The following is a 15,316-nucleotide window of genomic DNA, read 5'->3' on the forward strand; positions in this document are numbered from 1 at the left end:
AAGTGGTATTGAGTTTGATGAGGCAAGGAAGGAGGGAGAAACTTCTCAACCAACTCTCCATGATAAGTAAACAACACTGATGCCAATGGCAACCCAGCCATGTCAGAGGTTGCACTTGCAAGCCTGGGTCAGCCTGAGATCATCACCTTGTTGGTGGAGAAAGTAGCAGACATTAACATGAAGGTGAGAGTACTCTGCACCAACACAAACTGATAGGTCCCAATTCAATGGGATTATACTGTACTTATGCATTGGTACCCATAATATCAACACAACTCATAGAGAATGCTGCAGAGATTGTTGCATTTAAGAGTGCAATTGGCTGGATGTGGATGCCACTCTTTCGATCTGCATTGGGGGGGCATCTTGCAGCAGTGCAGACCTTAATAATTGTTGTGTGTGTGTGTGTGCGTGTGCGTGTGTGTGTGTGTTACAGGTGTCTTTAAAAGCTGGTATCTCAGTCTCAGTTATTGTACAGTTGCAGGCATTTTTATATAGACCTTTATATAGGCCTATTTCGACTTGGCATCCTATCGTACATCAAAGCTATAGTGTGTTTAGCTTCGATATACAGATTATTGATGTTTTGATTGTTTTTTATTTTATTGGTTCAATCCTTGTTCCTTGTTCTACGGTATGTTTTTAGATGACTATTTCTATGCATTTGATGTATTACCTTGTGCTGTCCTTGCTTATTGTAAATCACTCTGGATTAAGAGCGTCTGCTAAATGCCTGAATTGTAAATTGTTATTTAAGTGGAGGCAGTGAAGAAAGAAGAGCAGAGGAGCAGAGGCAAGAAGAGGCATTGACTGACCGGTGAGAGACATAACCAGTTTCATCATCCCTCACTCCTGGAGCCATGCTGGTTAATAGCATTCCACGAAGGCACTGTTTACAGTTTCGTCTGTACTTTTAAAGTGCAAATGTTTACGTATTCTATGAGCAGCAGCCTTTCAGTAAAGATCTTATGAAGGTATGACTTCAATGACCGTGGTTTACCTTTCACCACTCCTCTTGCCTTGAACTTGTATTTTTACATGCCTGACCTCTATTGTTTCCATTGTATCATTATCCTGTGGCATGTCCTGCACCAGAGCCTTAAGACACTGTGGTTGCAGTGGAATGCAATGAGTCATGCACAGACTGAGCATGATACCTCACATTCCCCTACATGTCCAGGGAATCTGGTCTGCTCTCAGCCAAGGGGAGAAGTGGAGCAAATTCAGAATGAGCGACTGACGTCAGAGAGAGAGAGATAGCACACACATCTGGTTGTAATAATTCAAAAGCTAAAATAATAATGTGCCTGTCTTCATTCTAATATCTCTTGCCTTTCTCTGTAAATGTCTGAGTGCAGCTGAAAAAAGGTGCTTAAGTTAACCACTTCAGCAATTAACCACAAAACATTTCTAAATTATTTCCAGAATAGCCAATCTACAAGCTCACATGTTGTAACATGGCAGGTTGTGAGCTTATAGATCTGCTACAAAAAAAGAAGAAAGAAAATTACATGCCCGAAATTGCAATGCCAAGTACCGGTAAGTAGATTGCTAAATATGAGAAATGAATTATTATTGAACGTTTTGCCAAAAGCTGTCTTCCTAAACTGCAGTATCCAGTCACCAAAAGTAGATGATACTAGATGCTCTAGTCTAGTATAGTCTTATGGCGCTGCCAATTCAGGATAGGCCGGGAATCCTCAAAGAGGACGAGTGCAAGATTATGAATAACATTATGTGCATAACATTATGTGCCATTATATTTTTTTCCAATAGCCCTGTGTGCCAATGATGGCTTATGACGGTTTTTGTGTTTTTTACATAAAAAAAAAAAAAAAAAAAAAAAAAAACATTTTTTTTTTTTTCTAAAGATGTCAAAATGACCTGAGATCAGAGAGATGCTTTTCTCTGTTTGTGTGTTCGCTCCCTCGTTTAGCTGATTGAGAAAATGTGTGTTCATGTGTGTCCATTCTAGTGGATGGACACTTTTTTTCATTCAAACAGCTCTATCTCTGGAACCATTTGTCCAATTGCCAAAATTCTTTTTGCCACCGATTCACAACAACTGTGTCTGTTTCTGTGGGGGAAAAAAATTATAAAAAAAAAATCTTTTTTTTTCATTGCATAGTAAAGAAAAACATACAAAATCTCGGCACAGCTACCTTGGAGCCATTTTGGCATCTGGCACAGAATGAGTTAAACATCAAGCATGCATCAGAATAAAATTGAGGATTATCATTTTTCTTTCCTTTTTTTCAGGATGTTATAGTAATGATACTCCCTTTTTATAGTGGGACTCCTCAGAACCGTCTAAAGGAGGGTGTGTGTGCGTGTGTGTGCGTGCGTGCGTGCGTGCGTGCGTGCGTGCGTGCGCGTGTGTGTGTGTGTGTGTGTGTTAACCAGATACAAAAAATAGTTAGTTTAATTTTTATAACATTGTCAGTGGGGTGAAGTTCACTGAATGGTTCAAGACCTAGAGAGGAAGGTTTACCTCAAAAGACGCAGGAGACAAGATCAAGTATGGCAGGTTGGACATAACTATCCTGGTCTACTATGACTGGCCTTGGCGTGGAGTCATTGCAACACCAACATATCCTTTCAAAATTCTAAGCTTAACTAACACTAAACATTCCATCTATGTGTGGCTGTAGGTGGCTTCGGTTGGTGGATACCTCTGGCCAGGCTGCGACATTTCTACACTACAGAAACACTATCTACCTGGAGGCACTGAATCCTGGAGATGCAGCCTGATAAATTGAGGATATCTCTATTCTCTACTGTAGAGAATGCATGGGAACTATCCTGTGAGAAAGAAAGATGTTAAAGTACCTTTACCTTCACATTTTCTATGTATCTAGATACATACATTTTGTATGTATCTAGTGTATTTTAGACAATGTGGTATGGTATTGTACAGTTTGCGAAACCACTCATGGCCATAAAATGGATATGAAGCCCTAGGCTGATTGTGTAGTTTGTTGTCCTGTGGTGAAAGTGAAAAATTACAGAAGGGTAAAAACATGCATGGCAGACTGACATATCCTCCCTGACCGGACTCTCACTGTGATTTAATCATAAGCAACACAGTTGCAGCTATTAAATATAATTGGTGTAAGAAGATTTAGGTGCGCCGGTGTGGAAACATTGACAATACAAGTTGACTGCTGTCAATACTTGCACATTGGCACATCTAAATCTAACACACCCATTATGGTATTAGCTGCAGCTACTTTGCTTACATCACAGAGAGTGTTTATGAGGTCAGCCTGCCATTTTTAAAAACATCTTTCTGATCTGTAGTGTCTATCCTGCACAGGAGAACATTCATTCCCTTTTCCCATGATGGATGTTGGCCTGTTTGTGAAAGAAACATCTGGAGCAGGTAAAGTAAAGATTAAGAACTGATAAATCAGCCTAGGGTTTCATTCCCCTAACATGATGGATGTGGACTGTGTGTGTGTGTGTGTGTGTGTGTGTGTGTGTGTGTGTGTGTGTGTGTGTGTGTGTGTGTGTGTGTGTGTGTGTGTGTGTGTGTGTGTGTGTGAAAGAAACAGCTTGAGCAGACAAACAAAGCCAGGCCTCAGTAAAGAACTGATAAGAAAGCATCTAGGAGGATATGTAGCCTAAACCTACACACACCATTCTAATCAACCATGTCAATCAAAAAATATGTTCTTTATTGCAAAGTTCTTGTGAAACATGTCAAGGACAAGCAATTACATGTAACTATAGCACACTACTCTGATGGTCCCCAGGCCAGGACGGTCCCCAGCTTTGAGTTCAGCTCGAGTTCATTCTGGTAATGATATAACCACATTTTGGCTATTTAATAGCGCCACCTCGTGGACAAACTCTTTTCAGCATTCTATCCAGGCTTATAGGCCTGACAGACAGACAGACAGACAGACAGACAGACAGACAGAAAGAAGGGTTTTTGTCCAAACAATACTGGGTCTCCCTCAACTACTGTGGACTATTATTGATCAGCATTACTAGAAAATACAGAGAGAATGGGCTTAGGACTTTCCTTCATTTTCTGATCTTCTTTTTCTTCAGATAGACTTTATGGTTTTATCTGGTAACACAGACACTGTTCTCATAGTTGAACTTGCAGATGTGTGTGCTTGTGTGTGTAGCCTACATGACATAGAGTTTTATAGCTTATAGGTAGCCTACATGATACCACACTGACTGACCTGCATTGCTAAAAGTTAGGCCTATATCAGTGCATGTTTTATGCATTAAGGAACAAGGAAGACTCTAAGAAAAAAAATATATATTGTATTTTTATAATAGTGTTTAGCCTTATTGGCCTTAGCCTATATGTTCAAATGAAATGTCAATTTCAAAGGAATAAGATTATATAGACACATAATCAAATAACATTTGATCATCATCATAGTAGAATGATCAGTTCTCATGGATCCACACACAGAGCAGCAGACAGATATAATGTGAAAACTGCCACTTCAGATAGATTTGTGAACAAAACTGTATGTTGAAGTAATCTTGTTGTGATCATACCACAGTGATAATACATCCAGATTTTGTCTTTATTCTGTACTTTTACTTTACATGCCATTGATGCCAATTCTTTGAACATTGAGACACAAGAGTTAGAGATAATTTTATGGGTGGACCGTGTAGCCTATATAGCGATATTGACATTAAATGAAGACCAGATGTTTGGTGTTTGAGAGGGATTTTCCATAGGGAAAGTGACATACCAGAAATGTCAACGTGACGTGATACACCTCGCTCCGCCAGGTGGCCCTCTGCATCTTCACACGCCACCCACCACAGAAAGTAAATAAATAAATAACTTACTACAAGAAGAAGAATATCCGCCAATCATTTCATTTAGCTGCAGAGCCCGCCTCTCTTCCACAGCCGGCAACCAATGAGGCACGAGAGGAGGTGTGGCATGTTCCCCCCTTCTCCCGCGCGTCACCTCAATGGCGCGTACCCATAATGGTACCCATGCTGTGTTGACGGTTGTTGTTGTAGTTATACATTCTAGGGAAAGGGTGCAGTCGTAAACATACATTTAAAGTTAGTTGTATGTTGCGAAGTACATCGCCAGCCCATCTGATTTCGCCATCATATTACGTTTGTAGGTTGTTTATTTACCTTGTTGCAGACAGTACTGTGAACATGGCAGGAGTTATACGGAGGCTGGATGAAACGGTTGTCAATCGGATTGCTGCTGGAGAGGTCATCCAACGTCCTGCTAACGCGATCAAAGAGATGCTGGAGAACTGGTAACCCTAAAATCCCTCGTTTACCCTTTTTACATAAGCTAAAGTTAACCTTGCAGTACAGACAGTGTACACATGCTAACTAATTCTCGAGTGTTATTTCTCTGAGAGGGTACAAATGTAACCAAATGGACCCGATCCACCGTTCACAGGTCCATTTGGTTACATTTGCATGCTCTCAGAGTATTTTATTACTAGGAATCATAGGGATACATGTGACAGGCTGTTTCGTTACTCAGTGGTTCTCACCAGTGAGGGGGTTCCAGGTGGTTCCCAGCTAAATGATGGACAGTTGGTAATGGTAACCAAATGGAGATTTGGTTTCATTTTACGCTCCCAAGAGTCAAATTATTGTTAAACATTGGCATTACTTAATTTACAAGTCTAAATAAACAAGTATAGTATACAGATGAATTGTTATTTGATCAATGTTTGCCAGTTATCTCTTCTGACACAAAACACAACATATTCTACAGTATGTTTTGGGTCTGAGAGGCTAAATCTCATCAAATGATGGTCAGCTGAATAAATAATGGACCTTGATGTGAAGATGGTTGAAAACCATATACATCCCACTTGTGTTTGTGTGTCACAGTTTAGATGCCAAGTCAACCAACATTCAGGTGACCGTAAAAGAGGGAGGACTGAAGCTCATTCAGATACAAGACAATGGCACTGGCATCAGGGTAGGTCAGACCGCAGTGTTATCGTTCATGTTTATCTCTGGTAGTGGTACTGTTTGAGTCACTCACCAATTAACCGGTGTCTTATGTCAAATCAGAAAGAAGACATGGAAATAGTCTGTGAACGGTTCACCACCAGCAAACTTCAGACGTTCCAGGACCTTACAGCCATTTCAACATACGGTTTCAGAGGGGAGGTAGGCTATAAAATGAGTGGAAAGTAACTATTTACATTTATTCAAGCACTATACTTAAACATCAACCCAGGCCATTATATATAATGAGTGTTTGTTTTGTACTGTAAGTACATTTTACTCAAGTAACAATACTTTTAATGACATTAACTCATAAATAGCACTGCTCCCTTCACACTAGGTATGATTCTTTTACTTAATTTAAGTAAAAGATGACTTCTTCCACCACTGGATATACTGTATACATTCATGGTTAATGCACCTCATTTATTTGTGTCGCTGTACCTTTTTTGTAGGCACTGGCCAGTATAAGTCATGTTGCTCATGTGACAATAACCACTAAAACAGCGGATGCCAAGTGTGCATACAGGTACAGTACTAGATCCACATGTTTCATCACTCCTCTTGCACAGAGCAAGCTGTTGTTCTGTCTGCTCCTGTCATGAGTCATAATTGTTCCTGTCGTTACTCAGAGCCAACTACAGTGATGGGAAACTCAAAAGCCCTCCTAAGCCCTGTGCCGGGAATCAGGGGACACAGATCCTTGTAAGTTCATTGATCACACGTGCTGTTGCAGAGACGGATGTACTGCATGTACTGTACTTTAAGCATATTAATATAAGGATATCAATCCTGCAGGCGGAGGACCTGTTCTATAATGTGCCCACCAGGAGGAAAGCCTTGAAGAGCCCCAGTGAGGAGTATGGCAGGATTGTGTGAAAGAAACAGCTTGAGCAGACAAACAAAGCCAGGCCTCAGTAAAGAACTGATAAGAAAGCATCTAGGAGGATATGTAGCCTAAACCTACACACACCATTCTAATCAACCATGTCAATCAAAAAATATGTTCTTTATTGCAAAGTTCTTGTGAAACATGTCAAGGACAAGCAATTACATGTAACTATAGCACACTACTCTGATGGTCCCCAGGCCAGGACGGTCCCCAGCTTTGAGTTCAGCTCGAGTTCATTCTGGTAATGATATAACCACATTTTGGCTATTTAATAGCGCCACCTCGTGGACAAACTCTTTTCAGCATTCTATCCAGGCTTATAGGCCTGACAGACAGACAGACAGACAGACAGACAGACAGACAGACAGACAGACAGACAGACAGACAGACAGACAGACAGAAAGAAGGGTTTTTGTCCAAACAATACTGGGTCTCCCTCAACTACTGTGGACTATTATTGATCAGCATTACTAGAAAATACAGAGAGAATGGGCTTAGGACTTTCCTTCATTTTCTGATCTTCTTTTTCTTCAGATAGACTTTATGGTTTTATCTGGTAACACAGACACTGTTCTCATAGTTGAACTTGCAGATGTGTGTGCTTGTGTGTGTAGCCTACATGACATAGAGTTTTATAGCTTATAGGTAGCCTACATGATACCACACTGACTGACCTGCATTGCTAAAAGTTAGGCCTATATCAGTGCATGTTTTATGCATTAAGGAACAAGGAAGACTCTAAGAAAAAAAATATATATTGTATTTTTATAATAGTGTTTAGCCTTATTGGCCTTAGCCTATATGTTCAAATGAAATGTCAATTTCAAAGGAATAAGATTATATAGACACATAATCAAATAACATTTGATCATCATCATAGTAGAATGATCAGTTCTCATGGATCCACACACAGAGCAGCAGACAGATATAATGTGAAAACTGCCACTTCAGATAGATTTGTGAACAAAACTGTATGTTGAAGTAATCTTGTTGTGATCATACCACAGTGATAATACATCCAGATTTTGTCTTTATTCTGTACTTTTACTTTACATGCCATTGATGCCAATTCTTTGAACATTGAGACACAAGAGTTAGAGATAATTTTATGGGTGGACCGTGTAGCCTATATAGCGATATTGACATTAAATGAAGACCAGATGTTTGGTGTTTGAGAGGGATTTTCCATAGGGAAAGTGACATACCAGAAATGTCAACGTGACGTGATACACCTCGCTCCGCCAGGTGGCCCTCTGCATCTTCACACGCCACCCACCACAGAAAGTAAATAAATAAATAACTTACTACAAGAAGAAGAATATCCGCCAATCATTTCATTTAGCTGCAGAGCCCGCCTCTCTTCCACAGCCGGCAACCAATGAGGCACGAGAGGAGGTGTGGCATGTTCCCCCCTTCTCCCGCGCGTCACCTCAATGGCGCGTACCCATAATGGTACCCATGCTGTGTTGACGGTTGTTGTTGTAGTTATACATTCTAGGGAAAGGGTGCAGTCGTAAACATACATTTAAAGTTAGTTGTATGTTGCGAAGTACATCGCCAGCCCATCTGATTTCGCCATCATATTACGTTTGTAGGTTGTTTATTTACCTTGTTGCAGACAGTACTGTGAACATGGCAGGAGTTATACGGAGGCTGGATGAAACGGTTGTCAATCGGATTGCTGCTGGAGAGGTCATCCAACGTCCTGCTAACGCGATCAAAGAGATGCTGGAGAACTGGTAACCCTAAAATCCCTCGTTTACCCTTTTTACATAAGCTAAAGTTAACCTTGCAGTACAGACAGTGTACACATGCTAACTAATTCTCGAGTGTTATTTCTCTGAGAGGGTACAAATGTAACCAAATGGACCCGATCCACCGTTCACAGGTCCATTTGGTTACATTTGCATGCTCTCAGAGTATTTTATTACTAGGAATCATAGGGATACATGTGACAGGCTGTTTCGTTACTCAGTGGTTCTCACCAGTGAGGGGGTTCCAGGTGGTTCCCAGCTAAATGATGGACAGTTGGTAATGGTAACCAAATGGAGATTTGGTTTCATTTTACGCTCCCAAGAGTCAAATTATTGTTAAACATTGGCATTACTTAATTTACAAGTCTAAATAAACAAGTATAGTATACAGATGAATTGTTATTTGATCAATGTTTGCCAGTTATCTCTTCTGACACAAAACACAACATATTCTACAGTATGTTTTGGGTCTGAGAGGCTAAATCTCATCAAATGATGGTCAGCTGAATAAATAATGGACCTTGATGTGAAGATGGTTGAAAACCATATACATCCCACTTGTGTTTGTGTGTCACAGTTTAGATGCCAAGTCAACCAACATTCAGGTGACCGTAAAAGAGGGAGGACTGAAGCTCATTCAGATACAAGACAATGGCACTGGCATCAGGGTAGGTCAGACCGCAGTGTTATCGTTCATGTTTATCTCTGGTAGTGGTACTGTTTGAGTCACTCACCAATTAACCGGTGTCTTATGTCAAATCAGAAAGAAGACATGGAAATAGTCTGTGAACGGTTCACCACCAGCAAACTTCAGACGTTCCAGGACCTTACAGCCATTTCAACATACGGTTTCAGAGGGGAGGTAGGCTATAAAATGAGTGGAAAGTAACTATTTACATTTATTCAAGCACTATACTTAAACATCAACCCAGGCCATTATATATAATGAGTGTTTGTTTTGTACTGTAAGTACATTTTACTCAAGTAACAATACTTTTAATGACATTAACTCATAAATAGCACTGCTCCCTTCACACTAGGTATGATTCTTTTACTTAATTTAAGTAAAAGATGACTTCTTCCACCACTGGATATACTGTATACATTCATGGTTAATGCACCTCATTTATTTGTGTCGCTGTACCTTTTTTGTAGGCACTGGCCAGTATAAGTCATGTTGCTCATGTGACAATAACCACTAAAACAGCGGATGCCAAGTGTGCATACAGGTACAGTACTAGATCCACATGTTTCATCACTCCTCTTGCACAGAGCAAGCTGTTGTTCTGTCTGCTCCTGTCATGAGTCATAATTGTTCCTGTCGTTACTCAGAGCCAACTACAGTGATGGGAAACTCAAAAGCCCTCCTAAGCCCTGTGCCGGGAATCAGGGGACACAGATCCTTGTAAGTTCATTGATCACACGTGCTGTTGCAGAGACGGATGTACTGCATGTACTGTACTTTAAGCATATTAATATAAGGATATCAATCCTGCAGGCGGAGGACCTGTTCTATAATGTGCCCACCAGGAGGAAAGCCTTGAAGAGCCCCAGTGAGGAGTATGGCAGGATTGTAGAGGTGGTCAGCAGGTCTGTCTGCCTGGCGTTTCTCTTTGAGTTTATTAACTGGCTCATTCTTCTCATTTGAGTTGTCTCTGTTAATTCACAAATAATGTTTTACAGGTATGCCATACACAACTCTGGGAAGAGCTTTTCCGTCAAAAAGGTGAGATAGACCTATTAAATTCTGTATACTTCGTTGTACATCAAATAGTGAAAATAGCCACTCTACAAGCTTGTAGATCTGCGAATATTTGCAGAATGTTCACATGCCCAGTACAGGGACCAGCTGAGCTGTGGTTCATGTGGTTGGAAATAACGCATATCCTGTCCTATCAAAGCTATCCAAGATGCCAAATTGTCAAGTCAAGACAAATTTGATCATAGCCCAACCGTGTCCCAAAGGTCGGAAAACAATAAGTTACAAAAGGTAAATACAAAGGAGCCCAAAATATGTGTTTGTATACTGGATCTCCCTCAACTACTGTGGACTATTATTGATCAGCATTACTAGAAAATACTGAGAGAATGGGCTTAGGGCTTTCCTTTAGACTTCATTTTCTGAGCTTCAATTTAGTCTTGTCTTTCTCTTTTTCTTCAGCAAGGTGAGACTGTGGCAGATGTCAGGACCTTACCCAACGCATCAATTCTGGATAATATTCGTGGGGTATTTGGCAATGCAGTCAGCAGGTACAAATCAAACAAGAGAAGCCCATGCTCTGCTCTGATGTACTGTTCAGTATTAACTGCTTTCAGATATAACGTGAATAACGTTGACGTGGTGGTATATGTTCCCAGGGAGCTGATCGAAGTGGGCTGCGAGGATCAGAAACTGGCCTACAAGCTGAAAGGCTATATCTCCAACGCAAACTACTCTGTCAAGAAATGCATTCTCATCCTCTTCATCAATCGTATGTAGAACAGTCAGTCACATTGTCAGAATCTTATAATATTGTAGATAACATTACATTTTGTTTACCACCTACCTAAGCCCTATGCACTTCATTGTACGGCAAATATCGAAAATATATCTACAAGCTCACAAAACAGTGAGCTTGTAGATGTACACAGATGTACACATGGTTTTAAGTGGTCTCCCTCCCGCAGATCGTCTGGTGGAATCAAGTGCCTTGAAGAAAGCCATTGAGACGGTTTACGCTGCTTACCTACCCAAGAACACCCACCCTTTTCTATATCTAAGGTAAATCCAACTATAGGTATCATTTTATATTCCTCAATAGAGGACATTGCTGTTAAATGCCATTTGCGTTTACCATTTACCTACCTTTTTTGTACTGCCATAGCCTTGAGATTGCCCCGCATAACATCGATGTGAACGTCCATCCCACAAAACACGAGGTGCACTTTTTGCATGAAGACTGCATCATTGAGAGTGTTCAGAAGCACGTCGAGAGCAAACTGCTGGGCTCCAACTTCTCCCGCACGTATTTCACACAGGTATGGCATGACTAGTGATACAGGTACAAAAGCACAGACGTTAGTCTTTCAATCTTCCAACAATCTCTTTCATTAAACGTGAAAGGTGTATGATACCAGAGATCCTGCTCTATTCTGTGTGCAGACCTTGTTGCCAGGGCTGTCAGTCTCCGCCAGCAGTGAGATGAAGCCCTCTTCCAGCACCACGTCTGAATCTGGTGAGCGAGTCTACGCGCATCAGATGGTGAGGACCGACTGTCGAGCTCAGAAGCTGGATGCCTTCCTCCAGCCAAAGGAGAAAACAGCCGTGCCTGTCACCAAATCGTCTGGTACAAGCAGCGGGGAGGCCGGGTCCATCGATGTGGATGAGATGGAGGATGCAGAGATGCTGGAGGCTGCGACGGAGCAGGAGGTGGGGGATCCACAAGATGGCACTGAAACCAGCATCTCCAATCCAGATCTTACCAGGTATTGCCAGATTGCAAAGTTGTGTGATCTTCTGTGTGTTATTGTCAGAACCGTGGACTGAAGATTATGGCTTAACTCAGTCAAATGTTATTTATAATGTAGAAGTTTTATAATGTTGTAACACAGTAAGACATTGCACATTCAGAGTATCTTGTATTCAAACACAGGAAGCGTCCCAGGACAGGACCAGAGGAACAGGAAGACCTGACCGCTGCAGCGACACCCAGGAGAAGAACCATCAAGCTGATGAGTGTCAAAGAGCTCAGAACTGAGATCACTGAGAAAACACACAAAGGTAATTTGACAGTGTTCCTTCACATTTATTTTTTCTTCTTTTTGTCAGAAATGTATGCCGTTCTGATCCGACGATTTACAAAATATAAAGTATAGTAAGTACATATAGTATATAGTACATTAAATGATAACAGAAATTGCATGTGTTTTCTATTCCCTCAGGTCTTCAAGAGATGCTCCAGAATCACTCGTTTGTGGGTTGTGTCGATCCCCAGTGGACTCTCATCCAACATCATACCAAACTGTACCTACTCAGCACCACCAAACTCAGGTCAGTCCAAAAGCTTGGTTCAGTGTGTGTGTGTGTGTGTGTGTGTGTGTGTGTGTGTCTGTCTTCTTCCTCTCAGGTTGCCGAAAATCTCATTCTTTCCATTTCTGGATTTTGTTTTGTTATCTATTCCAGCCAGGAGCTTTTCTACCAAATACTGATCTATGACTTTGGCAATTTTGGTGTATTGAGACTATCTGTGAGTATCCAATTTTATTAGCTTATTTAAATTGCCAGTATATGAGAGATCTAACCTTTGTGATGCAGTGATTCTCACGTCTGGTTCTGTGTATTAGGAGCCCGCTCCACTGTATGATTTGGCCATGCTGGCGCTAGACTCTGAGGAGAGTGGCTGGACGGAGGATGACGGACCGAAAGAGGGCCTGGCTCAGTACATTGTAGACTTCCTGAAGAAAAAAACAGAGATGCTGGAGGACTACTTCTCTGTGGAGATAGACCAGGTCAGTTTAAATGGTAGAGCTGTACGTCTGTTGGTTAGACAATTAACTGATATTGAAAAATGGGGCAGGGAAAGGTACTGAATTCTCTATTATTATAGCCTTCGCCGTTATTAGTCAACTGGCACTAAGCTTTGTGTATTACAGGAAGGAAACCTAACGGGGCTGCCGTTACTGCTTGACAAGTACACCCCCGTTATGGAAGGCCTCCCAATGTTCATCCTGCGCTTGGCCACAGAGGTACGATTCCTTGCAGTCAATCTACAATTAGGGGTGGGCGATATGGAAAAATACGATATCACAATATTTTTCCAAGCAGTATCACAATACATAATCTTATCACGATTCTTTTCAAGTTACAACCACCTACAAGGTAACACAAACTAAAAGAAAAAGGAGTAACAGATCATTTAGACCAGTGGTCCTCAAAGTGGGGTCCAGAGAGACTCTGGGTTCCTTCAGGGGAGGGGAGGTCTAAATTGACCCTCACAAGTCTGTAACTCTGACAGTATACAAATGAAACCAAATCCATTTGGTTTCATTTGTATACTGTCAGAGTTAAGAATGAGATTTTGACATTTCTTTTGAGAACTATGGATTTAAACCAAAATGCAGGTTTAAATTGAATTCTGCAATGAATCTGTGTTAACAATTCAACAGGATTGTTTTATAAGGCCCCCTCATTGTATCACGATATATACGATATCTCTGAAAAGGCATATTGTGGAGGCATTGTATCGTCTCCACGATATTTATCACCATATCACTCACCCCTATCTACAATACAAACCAAGTCACCCGAATTACGAGAGAATACTGTATGTCTGAAGGCTTACTGCTGTTTGCCATTGAGCAGGTGAACTGGGACGATGAGAAGGAGTGCTTTAGAGACTTTGGTAAGGAATGCAGCCAGTTCTACTCTATCAGGAAGCAGTACATCCTGGAGACTGGGCCTGGAGATGAGCAGACGGTATGGAGAAAAACAGCACTACTTCTACTACCGCATTTAATATTGTATATTGTCACTGTCGGGCAGAAACCTTTGTATGTTCAAAACCATTACTTTTCAGAAAATGGAGAAAGGAATGGAACCATTGTAGTTATACTTTAATGTGTCAGTGTTAAAGTATTTATAAAACCCACAAACCGTAAAGGACTTTCAATCTGGCATCCCTATTTTGTGAGCTTGTAGATCAGCTATTTTTACTACTTTTGCATGATACCGTCAACAACAAAATGAATAAAATCTAAAAAACAAAATAAAATATAGCAAAATAATATTAAATATGGAGATAGGTTTCTGCCTGGCAGCAAGTATATGTAAACAGCAAAATGCATGTGAGCACACAAACTTGGTATTCGTCATCATGACATTTATCAGAAGTGTTTAAATTCCTGTTTCAGGAAGGCGAGATGAATTCATGGCGTTGGAAGGTGGAGCATATCATCTTTAAGGCTTTACGAAACCTCTTCAGCCCTCCAAAGCACTTCAGTGAAGACGGCAGTGTGCTCCAGATTGCCAACATACCTGATCTCTATAAAGTGTTTGAGAGGTGTTGAATATGTTGACAAAGCTGACTGAATGTCACGGTGCTATTTTTCTTTTATACTTTGTGTATAAAATAAGTAATTGTGTAAATAAACATTGTGAAATATTTCTACAAATGTTTGACAATTGTTGTAAAAATGGACAATATAGAATAGGTGTTGGTGTTCCAAGTAATTTTAGAAGCCATAAATTGTAACTGGGCATGAATGTAAGTTTAAGGGACAAAGCCTTTTGATAACTTAAAGTAGGATCTCTGTGGCCCCTCTAATTAATCCTTGGTTTGCACAAGATTACAGTTGGCATTCTGAAATCAACACCATTGCCATTTAGCCAGGACATGTGTAACTAGGAGGGTACTGTATTTAATAGGGTGCCAGTGGTTTATGTAAATGACGTATATTCCCTTTAATACACAATTAAACCTGTACATTACCCATCTCGTTATATCTGAAGGATTACTTTTTAAATATTCTGACTCATCTCTATTGTAACATTATTCCAAGATAAAAAGCGTTCTAGTAATTCGAAAGTGAACGTGACAAGACCAGACAGGCCAGTCCCAAAACAAAAGGTTTCCACAGTAAAACTAGAAGCAGTGCTCTTCCGAGCGCAGGTCTCCACCAGGCCAGGCGTCCTGGTGGTTATAATAAGCCAATGTAA

General features: G+C 40.7%; 2 protein-coding genes across 2 annotated transcripts; both read left to right on the forward strand.

Annotated features, from left to right (window-relative positions):
• Positions 1 to 4,486: 4,486 nt before the first annotated feature.
• Positions 4,487 to 6,855, forward strand: LOC308297204 (DNA mismatch repair protein Mlh1-like; the record flags this gene model as incomplete). The annotated part of the gene is made up of 6 exons (XM_080740620.1): positions 4,487 to 5,261; positions 5,854 to 5,944; positions 6,040 to 6,138; positions 6,432 to 6,505; positions 6,609 to 6,681; positions 6,775 to 6,855. The coding sequence occupies exons 1-6, from the start codon at positions 5,062 to 5,064 to the stop codon at positions 6,853 to 6,855; spliced, it is 618 nt and encodes a 205-aa protein (XP_080596746.1). The 5' UTR covers positions 4,487 to 5,061.
• A 1,474-nt stretch (positions 6,856 to 8,329) lies between these two features.
• On the forward strand, positions 8,330 to 14,781 carry mlh1 (mutL homolog 1, colon cancer, nonpolyposis type 2 (E. coli)). The gene is made up of 19 exons (XM_080739973.1): positions 8,330 to 8,607; positions 9,200 to 9,290; positions 9,386 to 9,484; positions 9,778 to 9,851; positions 9,955 to 10,027; positions 10,121 to 10,212; positions 10,306 to 10,348; positions 10,784 to 10,872; positions 10,981 to 11,093; positions 11,290 to 11,383; positions 11,487 to 11,640; positions 11,765 to 12,087; positions 12,255 to 12,382; positions 12,544 to 12,652; positions 12,785 to 12,848; positions 12,946 to 13,110; positions 13,255 to 13,347; positions 13,964 to 14,077; positions 14,512 to 14,781. The coding sequence occupies exons 1-19, from the start codon at positions 8,408 to 8,410 to the stop codon at positions 14,665 to 14,667; spliced, it is 2,274 nt and encodes a 757-aa protein (XP_080596099.1). The 5' UTR covers positions 8,330 to 8,407; the 3' UTR covers positions 14,668 to 14,781.
• The last annotated feature ends 535 nt before the right edge of the window (positions 14,782 to 15,316 follow it).

Source organism: Nannobrachium achirus (assembly GCF_963921795.1).
Source record: "Nannobrachium achirus genome assembly, chromosome: 13".
In the NCBI taxonomy this organism is placed as follows: domain Eukaryota; kingdom Metazoa; phylum Chordata; class Actinopteri; order Myctophiformes; family Myctophidae; genus Nannobrachium; species Nannobrachium achirus.